We start from the raw sequence: 21957 nt of genomic DNA, 5'->3' as shown, positions 1-21957 counted from the left end.
CTCTATTTCTTCAAGTGTCTCACCATTAGTGACACATCGTCCACGAAACCAACGATTTTCACTTTCCTGGGCAGCCGCAGTGTTAAGACCCCACACTGATATAATATATTCGTAAATCGCTAGGAATTAATTTCGTACAAGCAACTTCCATAAAATATACGAATTTTTCGTACATATGATGAATCGTTCGTAGTTCTATCTAAACACTTATTTTTTATTACGAGTTTTTCGTGAAAACCACGAAATGACTTTCGTTAGCTTATTACGAAACAGCTTCATTCAGCAAACGAGTCGTTCGCTGTTATATACGAATATCTTTATAATATTTACGAGCACCATTCGTCAAACCGTCCACGTCAAAAGAGCAATATGGAGCCATTGTTGCTATTCGTCAAATAATTGTTGTTGTCTGACTATTTAGTAGTCCTATCCGTGTCCGCCGGTTGCAGGAAGATTTCCTGAAGCTCTTTCGCTTCCAGTTGATTCAGAATCTGGAGCAGTACAGAATCAGTTGAGCCGTCGCGAACTGCTCGTTGATTTTGTATGAATAATTTTGAGTTTTTCTCTGCCGGAGCAATATCGGTGCTGTCAAACATCGATCCTAAAAGATCGTTTCGTTTCTTTCACGAAAAATAATGTCGATAACTTTGTAAATTAAATAAGTAAAATTTACGAAAAATTTCGTTCATCGATCAATCGGCCATTTTTTCGTATCACAATAAAATCGATTTGGCCACATCGATTTTTTTAAACAAAAAAAAAACATCGATCCCAAAAGATCGACTGAAAACAATTAGAGGCTAATAAATACGAAAACTTTTCTAAGGTAAACGAAAAGATTTCGTGCGACCAAAGAAATCGTTCGTAATATACACAAACGTTTATTAAAATAAACAAAACATTTCATTTCATTCACGAAAAATAATGTCGTTATCAACGAAAACATTCGTACAGTGTACATTAAATGTGTAAAATTTACGAAAGCTTTCGTTCGCCATACGGCTATTCTTGCTCATGAAATGAACGAAACTTACTGTTAGATTTAATTAATTTAAATTAGAATCCGTCTAAAAATTGATTTGCGAACGCGCCCCAATCAAATTCATTGGTGGCAATACTACAAAGTAGATTTTTTCCCACGCTCTATAGCGCCAATCACCTTTGATAGGGGATTCATCTGTCTCTTCTATTCTACCTATCGATCAGACCGGTCACACACATCTCATCGTGGAATATATTTGATTCGGCATAATAAAGTTTTTTCTATAAGTGATCGCGCTTTTACCAAAGTGAGATATTTTTTTCTAAACCGTCGTAAATACACCGTCCCAACCCAATTTACATCCGTGATCATTCCCTGATGATTCATGGTGCCGTGACCAGGATCACGGGTGTTGGTTTTTGCACTTTGAGGATTACGACGTGGAGGACGCCAACTATAACCCCAAACTGGCTGGAAAAAATATCGGATCATTTATCCATATACAAGGCCTGTAATATTATAGGTACATGTGAGTATCTGTCCAACTTGGATAAATTATCCGTGCGGTACTTCCTGGGTCCCTTTTTGATACCTACAGATCGTGTTACCACTGTCACCCGGCACGTGGTCGTTGGTACTGGTTATCATTCCATCATCTACCCAATAAGGCTATCATCACCTGTACTGAGGTGAATGAAAATCTAACACGCGATTTCAACCGACTGACCGTGGAGATAAGCATTCGGAACAAGTGTGGAAACGATTTGGCTACAAAACCACATCTGCAATGTGAATCATCCGTGCTCAACACGACACACAGCGATTGCCGCCCGGCATCACGGTTCATTGCAGGTTCCAGATTTTAATAAATACAAGGCCTGTCTTTGGACAGGCACAGGTGAGTGTCTGTCCAAATAATTAATTTTTACCAATCGGTGCTTCCTGGGTCTTTTCGATTGTTCTAGTTTAACTTCATCATCATGTCGGAGAAAAAGATGAAACAGAAGGAGCTGAAGCGACAGAACATTATGGACTCCATTTCGCGCATCGAAATGTTCGTGACCAACTACAACGAGGATCGAGACCTTCAAGAAGTAGCGATACGGTTGGGTAAGCTGGATACATTGATGGAGAATTTTGAGGCAATACAAGGTGAATATGAATCATTTGACGACTCGGAAGCATTTATGGCTGGTAATATGGAAATAAGGGCAAACGTAGAAAAAACCTATTTTCGGGTTAAAGGTGGCTTGGTCTCGAAAATCCCTCCCCCTGCTCCAACGCTAGCGCACCCCATCCCGTCGGTCCAGTAGTTCCCCATATGGTCGGCGTGAAACTTCCTACAATTGCATTACCGGAATTTGATGGCGATCTGAACGAGTGGCTTACGTTTCACAACTCGTTTATTTCACTCATTCACTCCTCAGCAGAGATACCCTGTATTCAGAAATTTCAGTACCTTCGATCGTCGCTGAAAGGAGACGCGCTCAAATTGATAGAATCTTTGACGATTACTGTCAATAATTATGCAGTGGCATTGGAAGTACTTTTAGCTCGATATTCCAATAAGTATTTGTTAAAGAAAAACCTGTTTTAATCCACCTAGAGGTGCAATTGTGCCTTTCTCATTTCTACAAACTATGATTTAATAGCTGGTTCGTACAATATAACTTTATGGAAATGTCTTTCATTCTTATTACACTTGGTAAGTATATATAAGAGCACCTTTTTGCATTCGTCGCGGTATCGGTTTGAATCGGAGTTTTCTATGTGATCGACCTCCACAACCCGTAACTCCGGTGCTGGAAGTCGGATGGAGATGGAATTTAATACCAGTTTCTGGGGACGCAACACCTTTCATTTGAGACTAAGTTGAGCAAATCTAGCCATTTTCGAGAAACCAATATAACCGTTATTCTGACTTTGGATGCTTCCGGATCCGTCGATGGTGGCCAGTGTGGCCAAAGAGACTTTGAATGACTGTTGGGGACCTAGATCTACAAATTCAACAGTTGTGTTTACATTTTGGAAAAAAATCACCTTTTTACATTCATCGCAGAATTCATTAGAATCGGGATTTGCTGCGTGATCGTACGTATCACCCTGTAATTCAGGAACCAGAACTCGGATCCACACAAAATTCAACAGCAGCTGATGGACCTTTCATTTAAAATTAAGTTTGTCAAAATCGGCTCAGAAAATTCCGAGAAACCGATTTGGAAAAATCAACAAATTTTGTTTTGTAACCATACTCTTCAACTCGTAGTTCGGAACAAGATGTCGGTTGAAAATGAAATTCAATAGCAACCTATGGGAATATTATACCTTTCATTTGAATCTTAGTTTGTAAAAATCGGTTCAGCCATCTCCGAGTAACCGATGTGGACATTTTGTTAACAAATCCGCACATATACACACATACATACACACATACACATACACACATACATACATACACACATACATACACACAGATATTTTGCGATCTCGGCGAACTGAGTCGAATGTTATATGAGACTCGGCCCTCCGGGCCTCGGTTAGAAAGTCGGTTTTTGGAGCAATTGCATAACCTTTCTATATAAGAAAGGCAAAAGAATAATATTTAATTAGCTTAATAAGCATGAGTTCAATGTTATCTTCATGTGATTATAATTTGCAAAGGTTGGTGGAATGCGTTTGAACGTGTAGGGAATGGGGGTTTAGTAGAGTGGGTGTGGAGGATGCGTCAGAAATCCTTCATCTTATTTCGGTATACGGGGTGGATGAAGGAAATCTGGGCGTGAGGGTGATCCAAGAAGAGGGGAGTAATGAAGGAGGGAGGTGTAAGGGCAAGGTGGGGAGGGGGGGGGGGGAAGGGGCGGCGACGCAATACTCAACTGCATATTTTGCCTTCCATTTGAGACTTGGTTTGAGAAAATCGGTTCAGTCATCACCGATGAACCGATGTGACTTTAATTGTGGAATATCCCCGGAATTCCAGACTTCCGGAATCGTCGATAGTGGACAATATATTCAAAGAATGTTTGATTGGCAATCAGTGATCTAGATCTACGATTAGAAGTAATTTGGTGACCATTTCAATAGTTTTTAGCCTCTGAGGTATTACGATTCTACCGCGATTTATATGGGAAATTCCAGTGTATCCTTACTAACACCCCTGTAACTCCGGAAGCAAGAGTCAGAACCGAATGAAATTCAGCAGCAGTCAATGGCATTACTGTATCTTTCATTTGAAATTAAGTTCGTAAAAATCGGTAGAGAATTCGTTGTGGAATGGGTGTGATATTAGCTTAGGAACTTGGCGGGTTCCCCGAGGGCGTCATGAACCGTCATAGGTGGCCAATGTGGTCAAAGCTGCTTTGATTGATCATTAGTGATCGAGACCCGCAAACTAGAGTAATGTTACATCAATTTTAATATGTTTTACATCATTTGAACATTATGGTGGTACCAGTTTATATGGGAATTTGCTGTGTGACCGCACTCTTCAACCCGTAACTCCGGAACCGGAAGTCGGATCAACTAAAAATTCAATAGCAGCTTATGGGAGCGTTATACCTTTCAGATGAAACTAAGTTTGCAAAAATCGGTTCAGCCATCTCTGAGAAAATTGTGTGAGTTTAAATGACACACACATACACACACACATACACACACACATACACACACATACATACACACACAGACATTTGCCGATCTCGACGAACTGAATCGAATGGTGTATGATACTCGGCCCTCCGGGCCTCGGTTAAAAAGTCGATTTTTACAGTGATTGCATAGCCTTTCTTTATATGAGAAAGGCAAAAACATTTGCAATCGTTGATGGTCCACTTGAAGCTTACTGGAAAATCCCCCCTAGCACTTCGAACAATGGTAGAAGATTTTCAACGTCATGTGAAAACTCTGACGCAATTAGGCGAAGCAACGCAATACTGGAGCAGTCTTCTCGTCCAACTTCTTAGTTCCCGATTAGACGACAGAACCCTCAAGGATTAGGAAGAGTATGTATTCGATGATGCCGAGCCTACATACACTAATCTCATTAATTTCTTAACTAAAAAATCCCGAGCAATGGAATCGTTGTTGATTGGCACTGATCAGGCATCTAATTACCACAGCAAACAAAACTCTACTCCAAAGCAGTCGAAGCAAACCCATAACCCCTCCACCAATCGGATTAACAGTTTTGCGGCTACAGACACTCCCCAACCTGCATGTCTAGCGTGCAACCAGTTGTTGGTCAAATGCCCAGTCTTCGAAAGGATGCCTTTGAAGGATAGGTTAAATATCGTCAACACTCGTAAGATTTGCAGCAATTGTTTCAGGAGTGACCACTTTGTTCGGAAATGTGCATCCACTTTTTCTTGTCGCTTGTGTCAAAAGCGACACCACACGTTGCTTCATCCAAGACTAGACATCGTATCGATCAATCTATCTCCGGGGTTGGAGAATCAAATCTTCGTGTTTCTGGTTCGGTAAAAAACCAAAATCAAATCGAGAATAGGAAGGTTCTCATGTCAGATTGATTGCTTGGTACTTCGTCATCTCACATCGCATCTCCCAGCGGTATCGTTACCCTCTGTTAAATGGAACATCCCTAATGAGTTACCTCTTGCCGACCCAGAGTTCAATGTTTCGAGGAAAGTGGATCTCATCATTGGAGCGGAATATTTCTTCACGATGCTTAAAGGTGGCCGGATAAATTTAGGTACATCGTTCCCGATACTCGCCGAGAGTGTTTTTGATTGGGTTGTTTCGGGTAAAACGGACTTTGAAACCCAAAACGTAACCTGTTGTGTTTCCACCCTAGAGTCTATTGACCGCAATTTGGAGCGGTTTTGGAAAGTAGATGAATTGGACTGGTCTAATATTACCCCATCTGAACAATATTGCGAAGATTTTTACACTAAGACAGTATCTAGAGAATCTTGTGGACGATACATGGTTAAATACCCCAAGAAGGAACAATTTTCTGCTATGGTGGGCAATTCCCATTTGCATGCAGTCCGACGTCTACAAAGCCTAGAACGAAAACTGGACAAAGATGAAGTATTGAAGAAGAATTATCATGATTTCCTCGCAGAATTCTTGGAATTGGGGCACATGCGTGAACTGGCAGGGGATGCAGTCGATCCACCCAATGTTTTTTACCTCCCACACCATGCTGTCCTTAAAGACTCGAGCACAACAACCAAGGTACGAAGTGTGTTCGATGGGTCTGCTAAAACTGGTACAGGTTACTCTTTGAATGATGCACTTTTAATCGGACCCGTAATCCAAGACGATCCTCTCAGTTTGGTTATAAGATTCCGCAAGTACAAAGTGGCGTTACTAGCGGACATCGAAAAGATGTATCGTCAGGTTTCCATTCATCCTGATGACCGCCCCTTGCAGAGAGTTTTATGGAGATTTAGCCAGGATGAGCCTATTGCCAAATACGAGCTAACCACTGTAACTTATGAGTTGGCACCGTCGTCGTTTTTAGCCACTAGAACGCTTAAGCAGCTCGCCGATGACGAAGGTGGCACTTTCCCACTAGCTGCCTCAGCAGTAAAAACCTATTTTAATCCACCTAGCGGTGCAATTGTGCCTTTCTCAATCATGAATCACGAGAATGTGTGCGATGTTTATATTCATTAAAAGCTTTTAAATGCATATATTACATTTTATTATTATACATCACATGAGAACTATATACAGGAAAATAAATCATTATACGAGTTGTAAAATTTTGAAAAAGAAAAAACAGCCACGGTTATATTGAACTGAAAAAAGGTGCGAAATCGGCAGTCCCAAAAAGTCGATTTTTATAAAAAAAAAATTTTCGAGATAACATAAAATCTCGACGTTTCATGCATTTTAAAGATGTTTGGCATCAAAAATACGAATTCGATTTCTGAAATTTCATGGGGTTCCCCATTTGAAAAAAAATTTTGAGTTCCGGCTTGTATGGGAATTTCATATGTGACCGGACGGTTTAGTCTATATTTCCGGACTCATATAAGCGATCCGTACGAAATTTTATAGACATCTGTGGGGGTATTATACTTATCATTTGGGACTAAGTTTGTGAAAATCGACCCAACCATTTCCGGGAAACTGATGTGAGTTCGTCAATTTTGAAAGATGGCCGCTTTTCCCGGGCACTTCCGGAACCGTCTATGGTGGTGAATGTAGTCAACGAAAATTTGGTTGCCCGTCGGTGACCTAGAACAGCAAATTTAAGTTGTTTGAGAGACATTCTAGCGAAATTTTTACCTTTTTTGCTTTCATCGGAGTATCGGTTTGAATCACAATTTGCTATGTGATCGCACGCCACAACCTGTAACTCCGGAACCGGAAGTCGGATCGGGATGAAATTAAATAGCCATTTACGGGGACGCAATACCTTTCATTTAAGGCCAAGTTTAGTTGAATCGGTGTAGCCATCTCCGAGAAACCGATGTGACTGTTATGCAGAATTTAGATACTTCCGCCGGGGCTTCCGGAACCGATGATGGTGGCCAATGTGGCCAAATAGACTTTGAATGGATGTTAGTGATCTAATACTACAAATCGAAGCAGTTGTGGTCATATTTTGGAAAAATTTTCACCATTATACATACATTCATTGCAGAATTTCTTAAAATCGACATTTTCTGCGTGTTCGTACTCATCACCCTGTAATTCCGGAACCGGAAGTCGGATCCATTAGAAATTCAATAGCAGCCTATGGGAACGTTGCACCTTTCATTTGGGACTAAGTTTGTGAAAATCGGTTCATCCATCTCTGAGAAAAGTGAGTGAGATTGTGTTCGCGTACACACACACAGACGCACATACACACACATACATACACACACATACATACACACAGACATTTGCCGAACTCGACGAACTGAATCGAATGGTATATGTCACTCGGCCCTCCGGGCCTCCGTTAAAAAGTCGGTTTTCAGAGCAATTGCAATACCTTTCTATTGAGAAAGGCAAAATGGTGCGAAATCGGCAAAGTCCCAAAAAGTCGATTTAAAAAAAAATCGTGATAACATAAAATCTCGACGTTTCATGCATTTTAAAGATGTTTGGCATCAAAAATACGAATTCGATTTCTGAAATTTCAAGTTCCGGCTTATATGGGAATTTCATGTGTGACCGGACCGTTCAGTCTATATTTCCGGAACCATACAAGCGGTCCGTGCGAAATTTTACAGACATCTGTGGGGATAATATAGCTATCATTTGGGACTAAGTTTGTGAAAATCGGCCCAACCATTTCCGAGAAACTGATATGAGTTTGCTAGTTATGAAAGATGGCCGCTTTTCCCGGGCACTTCCGGAACCGTCTATGGTGGTCAATGTAGTCAACGAAAGTTTGTTTGGCCGTCGGTGACCTAGAACTGCAAAGTTAAGTTATTTGAGAGACATTTTAGCGAAATTTTTACCTTTTTTGCTTCCTTTTTTTTTGTAGCTCCGGAACCGGAAGTCGGTTGGGGATAAAATTTAATAGCCATTTACGGGGACGCAACATCTTTCATTTGAGACTAAGTTTGGTTGATTCGGTCTAGCCACCTCCGAGAAACCGATGTGACTGTTAGTCTGAATTTGGATACTTTCGCCGGGGCTTCCGGAACCGATGATGGTGGCCAATGTGACCAAAGAGACTTTGAATGGCTGTTAATGACCTAGTACTACAAATCGAAGCAGTTGTGGTCACATTTTGGAAAAATTTTCACCATTATACATTCATTGCAGAATTTCTTAAAATCGACATTTTCTGCGTGATCGTACTCATCACCCTGTAATTCCGGAACCGGAAGTCGGATCCATTAGAAATTCAATAGCAGCCTATGGGAACGTTGCACCTTTCATTTGGGACTAAGTTTGTAATAATCGGTTCATCCATCTCTGAGAAAAGTGAGTGAGATTGTGTTCGCGTACACACACACAGACGCACATACACACACACATACATACACACACACACACACAGACATTTGCCGAACTCGACGAACTGAATCGAATGGTATATGTCACTCAGCCCTCCGGGCCTCCGTTAAAAAATCGGTTTTCAGAGCAATTGCAATACCTTTCTATTAAGAAAGGCAAAAAGGATTTTTATATGGATGACTTCATCAGGGGCGAATCCAGCATCGAAAGGGCGATCCAGTTGCGAAAAGAGATGAATTGCTTACTCAATCTAGGCGGATTTCGGTTGAGAAAATGGTGTTCAAACTTCCCAGCTGCTCTAGACGGTATTCCACCTGAAGATTTGGCCACACAATCTAGCAAAACTTTCGATCCAGAGGAAACAATAAAGACCTTAGGCATAAGTTGGGAGCCGTCGTCCGATCTATTCCGCTTTGATATAAACACTAACGCAGTTACTGAACCGATTACCAAACGAAGCATTCTTTCGGCTATTGCTCGATTATATGATCCGCTCGGATTGATTGCCCCGATTATAATTTGAGCTAAAATGCTTCTTTAATTGCTGTGGACGCTAGATTGGGATGAAGATGTACCGGGCGAGGTACAGACGAGGTGGAAAGGTTTCGCTTCGGAACTGCCTGATTTGTCATCGTATCGTATCAGCCGCTACGCATTTGGTGAAGGTGATATAAAATTACATTGCTTTGCAGACGCATCGGAGGCTGCGTATGGGACATGTGTTTATGCTCGATCGGTCAATGCATTAGGAGGAGTGAAGGTTGAGCTCATCGCATCAAAATCGAGGGTAGCCCCACTAAAACCACGCAGCATCCCACGGCTGGAATTATGTGCGGCACAACTTGCTGCACATCTTTATGAGAAAGTTTATTCAGCTTTAGATATGAAGTTTTCGTCAGTATGGTTTTGGTCGGATTCTACTGTGGTTCTACACTGGCTCAGGTCGCCCCCTCACACCTGGAAGACCTTTATTGCGAACAGAGTAGCAGACATCCAAGAAACAACCCGTGGTGGCAAATGGTGTCACGTTCCTGGTGCAACCAACCCGGCTGATTTAGTTTCCCGCGGTATGACAGTGAAGCAGTTAGTGAATAGCAGTGTATGGAGACATGGACCACATTGGATGCAGGGGGAATTGGATGACTGGCCGAAACAGAACTGGATAACATCGACCACACACTCGGATGAAGAACTGGAACGCAAACACTCTGTCCTTACTATTCAAACCCCAACGCCACCCAACCCCTTAGTAGCCCGTTTTTCGTCCTATCTTAGAATGGTACGTACGACCGCGTATTGCCTGCGGTTTTTTCATAATGCTAGAGGCGGAAAACGAACAACTTCTACAGTATTATTGGTTCACGAATTGGAGCGAGCAAAAACGGTTCTGGTAAAGATCGTACAAAGGGAATGCTTCGATCAAGAATTGAAACAACTCAAGCAAGGCAAAAATGTTACCAAGCGGTCCAGTTTGAAGCTTTTGAATCCGTTTGTCGATTCCTCTGGCCTAATTCGAGTTGGTGGCCGGCTCAGACTGTCAGACGAGATTTACAGTACCCGGCACCCAATATTACTACCTAGATTTCATCACTTCACTCGCCTACTCCTAATGTCGTATCATCTTCAACTGCTTCATGGGGGAATCGCGCTCACGCTCGCAGTTGTTCGAAACGAATATTGGCCAATAAATGGGAAACGAGCTGTACGCAGCACAATTCGTCGTTGCTATAGTTGTGTTCGTGCCAATCCGCAACCAATAAAGCAACCTATGGGACAGCTTCCGCATGCGCGAGTTACCCCTAGCCGCACATTCTCTCGCACTGGTATTGATTATTGCGGTCCAGTGTATATTAAATCCACTAATCGTAAAACCGCTCCAGCAAAGGCCTATATAGCTCTGTTCGTGTGTTTCAGCACGAAGGCTATACACATTGAACTTGTTGGAGATTTGTCCACGCATGCCTTTATGTCTGCTTTAAGACGCTTCGTTGCTAGACGAGGTCGACCCGAACATCTTTTTTCGGATAATGCCACAAATTTTATAGGTGCGAAAAACGAGCTTCATGCCCTTTATAAAATGCTTACCAACCACACCGAAATAGACCGTATCGCTACCAGTTTCGCAAAGGAGGGAATCACATGGCACATGATACCCCCACGTGCCCCAAATTTCGGTGGCCTCTGGGAGGCAGCCGTGAAGGTGGCCAAACGTTGCTGACGATTCTAGCGCAGATAGAGAGCTGTATGAATTCCCGCCCGCTGGTTTCTCTATCGGAGGATCCCAACGATCTGCACGCCCTAACGCCGGGGCATTTTCTTATTGGTGCTTCTCTCCAAGCCATCCCTGATCCAGATTGGAGAGAGGTACCGATAAATCGATTGAATCGATTCCAGTTCGTTCAGCAGAAAGTTCAGCGCGGTGGTCATTGGCTCGAGTTGAAGAAATTTTTCCTGGAAAAGACGACGTTTCACGAGTGGTGGTTCTGCGAACACCGTCCGGAACATTCAAGCGACCCGCCTCCAAGGTGTGTCCGTTACCTGATACGTTCGACGAGGATGAAGAAGTCAGCGCAACCCTCAACCAAGCTGACGACATCATTAGTTCATCAAATTAGTTTAAAAATCAATGAAATGTATTGAATGAAATATTTTTAGAATTAAGGTGAAATTGATAATTTCAGGTGGCCGGTCATGTTAGATTTAATTAATTTAAATTAGAATCCGTCTAAAAATTGATTTGCGAACGCGCCCCAATCAAATTCATTGGTGGCAATACTACAAAGTAGATTTTTTCCCACGCTCTATAGCGCCAATCACCTTTGATAGGGGATTCATCTGTCTCTTCTATTCTACCTATCGATCAGACCGGTCACACACATCTCATTGTGGAATATATTTGATTCGGCATAATAAAGTTTTTTTATAAGAGATCGCGCTTTTACCAAAGTGAGATATTTTTTCTAAACCGTCGTAAATACACCGTCTCAACCCAATTTACATCCGTGATCATTCCCTGATGATTCACTTACTATTTTCAATGCACGAAAATACTTCGTTGCAGAAAACGATGAATGAATTCGTGCATTGCATGATTCATTATATTCACAAATTTATATTATCAGTGCATCGTACATCCCATTCCTAAGTGTTGGACAGAGAATGGAGCCCTGAGTAACGCCCGCTGCGACTCGCATTGCCTTCTGTCCATTTGTTCGTCTGGTACATCAGTGGTCTACTCTGGAAGTAGTTCTTCATGATCTGGCTCATTCTTTTATGTCACGCTGCAGCATTGGTCTATTCGAGGCTGGATGGCCCGGTGACTTCCCTGACTTTGGCAGCAACATCAGTTTCTGCACCTTCCTCATTTCGGGGATTACCACTTCAGCGGTACTATCCTGAACATGTCCGGATATGCCAGGATAGCAGCTTTCAGCGCCACGGTTGGTATTCCATCCGGACCTAGGGTTTGCTTTGATTTTAGTCACATCGACGCGTCTTTGAGCTCGTCGTTAGTCACTTGCCACTCGACTGTATTACCTCCGACTTCTTCGCCGTACGGTGTCGGCGACCAGGTAGTTGAATCGTGATTCGGGAAGAGACCCTCAATGACTATCTTTAGCTTACCCGGGCATATTTCAGCTGGTGTCGACGGACCATCGTTTTCGTCATGACGAATCAGTACGCGTCCCCCAGGGATTGGCGTTTATTTCTCAGCACAGCTACTTATGGCAATTGGCTGGCTAAGCTGGATCTCCCGTTTTAAAGAGTCCCTACCTTCTAGATACGTCGCTTGCGCTCTTCTCTCACTCTCCGATCTTGCGCTCTGAGCCCGCCTTCTGGCTCTAAGACAAGCAGCGTGCAGCGTACTGAGTTACTCATTTGACCAGTAAGCTGCACGCCGTCTACTGCATGGCCCTAGTTTTCATGACATTGTAACGTCACAAGCCGTCACAATCCTTCTTGTTAGCCGTCAGCCGTATCAACGTACTTGATTTCGTTGTTATCCGAAGTAACTCAACAAAGAGGTTTTCGTTAAAGGCTTTCGTCTTCCATTTCAGCTTGCCGCCCGTCCTTCTTCGTGCTGCAGCAGGGTTCCATTGGGGATACTTCTCTCACACGCTCCAGTCCATGTTCGCCGTTAGTCAAAGGCTACAGAATGTGGCGAAATTTCTCTCGGTACCGATATCCGTTTCGTGAACCATTAAGCTCCTAGCTCCTCGCTTCGCCGCGATCTGCTCGTTATAGTCCTCGGCGGTTGAGCTAGCCTCCACAACGTGCCGACAGGTAGGTGTCGAGTCTGCAGCCAATTTTCACTACAAGGAAATATTTTCACAAGATAACTTTTGCAAATGAAACTTTAAGAATTTCATTTAAAATATTAGACATATTTTTGTTTAACATATTCAATTTTTTCAAATTTCTCCAAAATATTTCGGAAGGGGTTTCGTCCCCAAACCCCCCCTCCCCCCCGCTACTACGCCACTGTATTTTGGTCGCCATCAACCACAGTCTGCTGTGCCCAAGCGGAGCTGCAATTCGGCTTGAGACAATTTCCTTTGTGTATTACGGATTTCCCTGTCGAATCACACGACGCTCTGCATATTGTGATTATATAAAGTGTACCCTTCAGAGTGTTAACGATTGTCAGCCTAAGAGGCAAATTGAATTGGTTAGTTTCGCTATTCATTTATTGGTATTGGTACGCTTAGATTTGTTTAATAAAATCTTGTGTATGGGAAATTGATTAAATATTAATGAAACGTCTTATCAATTCAGGGATTTTTGCGCTAAGATATGCTTTTTAGGCTTTAAAACCTAATTTCTCCGTTCTCTATTTTATATATTGCACTAAAATTTAAGATTTCTTTGACCGAATACGCTGCGAAGTGTTTCAAAGCATTTGACACCAGCTGCAAGTTTATTTTTATTTTCGTCAAGCATATGTAGACTACATAGTGTTACAATATTTCAGATTTAATTTGTTTTCTATACATGAAGAGGTCAATTATTACACAAAAGTAATGATGCGGATTGTAGGGGAACATGAGGAGACTTGACCCAGCGTAGAATTCTATTACTAGCTATGACGTGTTCAATTAGAATTTTTTAAATCCTTCAAAAATATTTTTATATTTTTTTCTATCCCTTAAGGTAATTTTAAAAACTTGGAATGAAAAATCCTTTCCTTATAGAAAATATTCCGTAATTAATAAATTTGAGTTAAATGAAGTAAATTTTTATCAAACTTTGTATGGACCTATCTACTCGACTAATAATTACTTTTAAAGTACTTATATCACATCTTATTCCTTATGAAGTAATGAAATGATTTTACATTAATCGGAACATTGAAATAGTTATTACTAAAATTTACACGACATTGAACGTAAGAACTAATGTTGGGGAGATTTGACCAAGATTTCATGGGGAGACTTGACCAAGTGGTAATAAGCTGAAGAAAGATACAAAAATTCTGATATTTACTATGCTGTGCTACCTACTGTTAATGTTAATCACGTCACACAAAAATCCCACCTAAACATCAGTCTATATCTTTTTGCACTAGTAATCGAAGTTTGCAGTAATATGGCTAATTTTGTAACGTGTGAGCATACAATGTAAGTACTACAGATAACCCTTAAAAGGAAACACATTTAAAAAATCGAAATTTGAGAAACTCAACCCATTTATATTTTGTACTGCTACCTAAGGATCTCGACAATATGTACAAAAAAGAATTACAGTATGTTTTATATCATTATTTTTTGTCCTGATTTTTCAATATTCTCTTGGTCAAGTCTCCCCAGGTCTTGGTCAAGTCCTCTCGCAGTGGGGAGATTTGCCAAAAAAAGTTCACAGAAAAACTTTTATAACTAAATTAAAATTAAAATTAAAATTCTGCACCGGTTGTCACGGAAAAGATGGACTTGTCTGTCTATACCAGGACACATGCTAGTGAACTCGGGTGATTCGTAGTTATGCTGCCTAAGCTCGACCCTCATTAGCAGAGGACAAAAATTAAGCCCGTACGATATTAAACCTGTTCTAATGACCCAGCCACTTCTATTTTTCCGATCTGTTTATTTCACATCCTTGCTCTCACTTGAGTACTATGGCTCTAATTTTCATAACTTTCCCTACCCAGTAATCTCTAGCTAATTGAATGTCGTTAAAATGTAAAAAAATTAAAAAATAAAAATACATAGATGTACTGAAATATTCAACCATAAAATAAGATATTTCTCACAAACGCCTTATTTTAAATTTGAGAGCTGAAGGCTAGATGCAAATGAAAAACAATAGCTCAAAATCGCTTACCATAACACAATGTTTGACTATTTTGCTCCTGATATGTGAGACTAATTTCATAGAAAATAAGGTGAGATGCAAAAAGAAAGATTTGTTTCAGTGAATTGGTATTATTATAACCAGAACTATTTCGCAAAACAGACGGTACAAATACCGCGCAAGCAGTCTAATCGCGGCAAATTGCTAGTGTATTTCGCTTATATGATTAAATTTCGCTCTCCAGCTGGCAAAACCAAACTACATCATTCCTGACGGATGAAAACGAGTTATTATTACATACACATACATATACGGACAAAAGCAGCCTTCCGCGTTTACGGATTATCTCGAGCCCTCTGGAGGTCGCGAGCGGAATGCAGCCGCCACTGCCGCTACTTTGATGACCATATATATATATATTGAGGTTCGCCGGACATGTTTCTGCCCTCGCCAGCATCGATGGCTGGATGGCAGTTTCGATTATGTTTGCAAAAAGAAAGTGAAACCGCAACACGTGGATGATGTCATGTGGGCCTCCGGTGTCTATAGCGAAAGACTTATTAATAGTTTGGTGATGGATCGCGAGACAAGAGTTCCGGGGTGCGTCTTAAGATGAAGTTTTAACAGGTTTGGACTTGCGAACTTCGGATTTGGAATGCAAAAATTGTGGAAATAGTCGGAGGCGTTTCAGCGGTCTGTTTGAATATAATGTTAAATAGACAGCACATGCCTGGGCTCCTCCTTCGTTAGTTGATGAGTTTTTGGAACTGTTCACTAATAGTGGTTTTCTTATTCCTGGTTTCTACCACATCCTTTCTTTCTTTCTCTTACTTCTTTATGAATGTTTCAAATTAATGTAATTTTAAGCAAATCGAGCAAACTCATGTTATTTCAAAGCAAACAAACGTCATGCGTTGCTCCAACAAAGCCATATGTATTGTGAAAAAGATCTAAAAACATGTAATGCTGCGAAAAACATTCAAATTAACATCTCCACCTTTTACTTAACCACAATTTGATGTGCACCAGAGTGCCAACGGGCAAACCCTTTAACCCGAGAGGCCAAAACAAGTAATTCATACGCACGAGCAAGCAAAAACCACCAAGCGAAAGGTCATTGTACAGATCATTAAACATGACACCTTTCAGTGTCGGAGAGTCACGTCGCTGGCGGGTAAACAATAGAATCGTTATGTCAGTTTTCTTCGCTGGTGGATCAAGTTTACGCACACTCGCTTCCCGATACCGACAGCGGCACTGATTTGCAAATCTGACTCAGGTTCTTCTGGTGCTGCTTTTGTGCTCTTGTTGTCTCACAGACGTGCATAGAATTACGAAGCAAGATAGCCGAAAGGGTCTTGAAAAGCACTCTGAAGTCACATTAAATTGCTATGAAATTGGTGCAGTGTAACTCTCGTAGGAACGATGAAGTTTAAAACACCGCGGCTTACACGAATTTTAACGACCTGTTTTCCACAAGAGAATTTTCTTTTGAAATAATTTGAAATAATAGAAAATTTGACAGTTGATAACCGACTAAATCGGGTGCTTCGGAGCCGACCGATTAACTAACTGATTAAGTTGGGTTTGGTCGGTGGATAATTTTCGCCAACATCACAGAAAAAAATATTTTGTAATTTTAAGTTTATTTTCATGCACATATTTGGAGCATGAATATGAATGTAAAATTAAGTTCCACCACAAATACACACGACTTGTCGTGCTTTCTTCAACGAATTTAATTAGAATTTTACACGTGGATTGAAAATTACAGTTTCTTTAAACGGAAAACCAGTGCACTTCAATGTGTTTTTACTCGAATACTGCTGTAAAATGAATGACATGTAATATTACACGAATGAATGTATAAAATTGTATGCTGTTTGATGCTCCAATTGATTTTAACGTAATTTTCAATCAAATTTTTGATTCAATCGTTGTATGCTTACATTCGTATTAATTTACATGTCGTTTAAATTTCATTATTTTTTGGTGTGATATTAATCGCCAGATTTAATCTCTATAAATCTAGTCCTAGTTTTAATCTACCAACTAATCGACCGATTCAACAGACTTTTCGGTCCTATTTAATTGATTGTCGGCACCAATTTTGGTGGAATAGTCGGCCGATTGTGCCGACACGAACCGATTTATTCGGTGGGAAAATCGGAAGGATTTTCTAGGAGGTTACTTTGTGTTTCTCAGAGATTTTTGATACACAGAAAAAATATTCTGTGATTTTAAATTGATTTTCATGCACATATTTGGAGCATGAACATAAATGTAAAATTAAGTACCACCACAAATACACACAACTTCTCGTGCTTTCCTCAACGAATTTTATTATAATTTTACATGTTGATTGAAAATTACATTTCTTTAAAAGGGATGCCAATCCACTTTAATGTATTTTTAATCCTATATTGCTGTAAAATAAATGACATGTAATATCACACGTACGAAAATGTAAAATCAAATGCTTTTTGACCTTCCCATTGAGTACATCGAATTCAACTTAATTTTCAATCAAATTTTTGATTCAAGCTTTGTATGTTTACATTCGTATTGATTTACATGTCGTTTAAATTTCATTATTTTTTGGTGTGTATTTCTGCTAATATTTGTTTCACGCTATCGTTGATTTCAAAATATTGAGAACTCTGCAAACTTTCGAAACATTTTGCCGCGTTTTTTAAATAATTATAATACGCCAAAGAAATAACAATGTTTTCTTATCAAAGTCATGTTTTAGGTTTCGACGTAAGTACCAATTGGAAATGTGAATACCCTACCTAGTTAAATAGTTCAGTGATTAGGGCCTATAAGCCACGCGTCGTACATTCGAAGCCAGATAAGCGAAAATTCTGTTATTATTATTTATTTATAATGCTTTTAGCCTCAAAGGTCATTCCCTTGTTTCGGAAATAATAAAGATTTCAAATTAATACAATTAAAAAACGGAAATTATTGCGTATCTCCTGGGCACAATGCTAGCTGTTGTGTGCTTACTCGAGGGGTCGCTATGTCTTTTATTCACTTTACCGTATGCTGCTTGTTGATTGTTTAGTCAGCCCTCATCCTCTTTCTCGTCGTTGTCGTTAGAACAGTTGATGGTTTTTTAATGCTTCTTGTGTTTCTGAGTGATCTTGGTGTATTCGGCTTCTTTGTGCCTTTCTTCTATAGAAAGGCTATACAATCACTTTGAAAATCGACTTTTAACTGAGGCTCGGATGGCTGAGTTTCTTATACTGACGTTTACGTACTAACCCAGTACACGTGCTATTAGTAGGTGTCCAAGCTGCCACACGGGGTGTACTGGGGGCGAGTCGGGCTCAACCGACTAAACTCCATTGGGCTCCGCCAATTATCCCCAGGAACTACCTTTCGGCATTACTTCTGGGGGGATGGCTGTACTTAACGTACGCGCTCACTCGTGCCTGACATTCGCACTCACGCACGCCCTAGATTCCTCTACCACGCCTCGAGGTGTCAGTAGCGATAGGTACCGGCAATATACTCTACGTTACGACACTCCCATCTCGGCATGGGCAGACCATACCTCCGTCTATCATCCACCTATTCACTCACTCTATCGTCATGCATCGGCGTGGCTATCGTGGTTGCTACCGCTGTGCCACTCTTGCCTCAGCATGAGCATACCATTCATTCATTTCTCCGCACATAACCCATACCGCTCTATCTAACCAAACCCGAATTAGTCATACTCCTCGCCTGCTGCTCGGCGCGCCATGTTCTCTGCAGCCTGCAGGCAATCTGAGTGGTAGCAGTCGAAACTGCGTTCCACTTTTCCACCGCTTGGCACATCCCCTGTACAAGAGTATCATGGGTTGTGTCCCAGCCGCAGACGTCTAGCATAGCTCCTCTTTCGACGTCGAAGCGGGGACATACGAATAGTATGTGCTCCACAGTTTCGTCGACACCTGGGCAGTCTGGGGCCTCAGCGTGCCCAAACCTGTAGAGGTACTGTCGGAAACAGCCATGGCCTGACAGGAATTGTGTCAGATGGAAGTGAACTTCCCCATGGGGTCTTCCCACCCAGCTCGATATGTTAGGTATCAGCCGGTGGGTCCACCTACCTCTCGAGGAGTTATCCCATTCGCGCTGCCATCTGGTGACCGAGGTCACCCTGGCACGCTCGCGGACTTCCCTATTGCCACGCAATTCAAAACAATCTTCGTCCTCCCGGATGACCAGCCAGACTGGCATCATACCCGCTATCACGCAGGATGCATCGTGTGATACCGTGCGGTAGGAAATATATCTCTGAGACACATCAAGCGGTAGGTGCTCTCCAATTTGCGACGGTAACTGGTTACTTCCAGTGCCCTCGCCCAGGACGGTCCACCGTACCTGAGGATAGATACGGCGACACCTGCCAGTAGCCTACGTCTACTGGCGCACACCTTGGAGCTTTTGGACATTATCCTCGATAATGCCGCAACAGCCGTCGAAGCCTTCTTGCACGCATAGTCGACATGGCTGCCGAAGGTCAGCTTATCGTCTATGATGGCCCCAAGAATTTTCAGACTCCGCTTTGAAGTTATCTCGACTTCTCCCGCTTGGATAACTGTTTGTTGTACCGATTTACGGTTATTAACAACAACCACCTCCGTCTTGTGATGGGCGAGCTCTAGGCCTCTCGCGCTCATCCATTCCCCCACTATGCTTATCACGTGTGCCGCCGTTAGTTCTACCTCGGGGATTATCTCCCCGTAGACCGCCAGGGTGACATCATCGGCGAAACCGACGATTTTCACACCCGGAGGGAACTTTAGTCTCAGAACCCCGTATTACATAAGGTTCCATAATACCGGGCCCAGGATTGAACCTTGCGGGACTCCTGCGGTAATAGGAACACTTCTCTGACCGGCATCGGTCTCGTATAATAGTACACTGTTCTGGAAGTAGCTTTCCAAGATCCGGTACAGACCCACCGGCAGACCAAGCCGGTGTAACGAGAGCGCGATGTCATCCCAGCTTGCGCTGTTGAATGCGTTCTTCACATCAAGTGTCACTAACGCACAATATTCCGTTGGATCGCTATCTCGGCAGTTTTTACCACTGGCAAATGTCTGTGTGTGCGTATGTGTGTATATGTATGTATGTATGTATTTATGTATGTGACCAAAAAATGCACATCGGTTACATAGAGATGACCAAACCGCTTTTATCACACTTAGTTTCATATGAAAGGTATAACGTTTTCATGCTATTGAATTTCATCAAAGCCAACTTCCGGTTACGGCTTCCCATATTTGTTGGCATCAGCGTGTTATCTAAAAGATGCAAAACTTCATAAAATGTGCTTTAAATAGCTTTGATTTATAGCTTCAGCTCACTGATGCCCAATCAAACCCAGATTGACCACTTTGGACACCTTCGACGAAACCGGAACTTTCGGGAATGTAGCTAAGTTCCTGAATAAACTCACATTTGCTACTTAGAAATATCTGACTCGATTTTCTCAAATATAGTCCCAAATGAAAGCTGCAGCCACCAACTTGACTGCTATTCAATTCCATTCCAATCGGAGTTCTGGTTCCTGTGTACCGGGTTGAAGTATGCGGTCAAATGCGAAATTCCAGTATAAACCGGTATAATTATTATATCTAAATAATGTAAAACTACTTGAAATGAGTTTAAAATTGCTTAAAATTGTTGGTCCAGATCACTAATTGCAAATCAAAATCTCTGTGACCACATTGAGAGCTTTCGAGGATTACGGAAATTCGAGTAAATGAGCATGTTCCGAAAATAGATTCACACCTGTTTGTCATATATTGCAATCTCGATATTCACAATCTTAGTCTTAAATGAGGGGTATTCATTTGAACGAAGTATTCATTCCGGAGTTGAGTAAAAGAATCCGATCACACGTGCCTTTCCCCTATACATAGGTAAAACAATCATACTATAAACCTTATCTGTAGGACATGTATGTATTGAGTCACAAATAAAGACCCCCAGCTATTATCATTTATCACTTTTTTTTGTAAGCTAGTGCAATCAAATGTATCCCAGTACTGGAAAATACCTACGGAAAACTGCATTCCCGGGAACCAGATGGATTTATCCGGTTCACGTTTACCTAGTCTAGTCTAGTGGATGAATTCCTGAAACTGATCAAAGCTGAAAACGTACCCGATTACCCTGTCGAATTCATAACAGTTATGGATTGTGTTTCCTATTCATCATGTGTACCCTTCATGGATAGACTCACTGTGAGGCATGGAACAGGAGCTTGTAAACAAAAAGCGATTAGTAAACTTTTAATCTTTTGTTTGTTTATGTTATATGTCGAATTAACTTGACAAAATACATATTTGTTAACAAAAATTAAGGCAAATAGGTACTTCAAGAACATAAAATTCATTCCGTTCTCAACTCGTTCCGACAATTTTCAACTGCAGTGTCCTCTGACCCAAGCCAAGCGGCCAACCAGTTGTTCAGAATTTATATGATGTTCGGTTATATTGGCCACATACATTCCTCTACCCGTTCTGCCGAGAATTTGAAACGTCTGGTCGATTCTGACAGAACCATGTCATAGCGGACAAAAGTTTAATTGAAATTTTCACGGTCTGTGGTCAGATCAGAAACGCAAATGAACAAATAAACGGTAACTTCAATCGAGTGCTTAGATTTACGCTTTTTGTGGTTTGTGATTTTGACCGCGCAGCGAGTCAGACCTCAATTCAGAGTCAAAATCAGCGGGTGGTCTTTGGTAAGTTTTTCGT

General features: G+C 41.4%; 2 protein-coding genes across 2 annotated transcripts in view; both read left to right on the top strand.

The window, feature by feature from the left end:
• The window catches only part of LOC131682254 (rho GTPase-activating protein conundrum), a 324666-nt gene that overhangs the window by 193252 nt on the left and 109457 nt on the right, over positions 1 to 21957 (top strand). The gene's annotated exons all lie outside the window — the stretch shown is intronic.
• LOC131679910 (uncharacterized) lies at positions 1963 to 11129 on the top strand. The gene is made up of 3 exons (XM_058960659.1): positions 1963 to 2134; positions 5607 to 6503; positions 10957 to 11129. The coding sequence occupies exons 1-3, from the start codon at positions 1963 to 1965 to the stop codon at positions 11127 to 11129; spliced, it is 1242 nt and encodes a 413-aa protein (XP_058816642.1).

The sequence above is a fragment of the Topomyia yanbarensis genome, chromosome 2, assembly GCF_030247195.1.
Source record: "Topomyia yanbarensis strain Yona2022 chromosome 2, ASM3024719v1, whole genome shotgun sequence".
Taxonomy (NCBI): Eukaryota; Metazoa; Arthropoda; class Insecta; order Diptera; family Culicidae; genus Topomyia; species Topomyia yanbarensis.
This window is presented reverse-complemented; position numbering and strand designations above follow the sequence as displayed.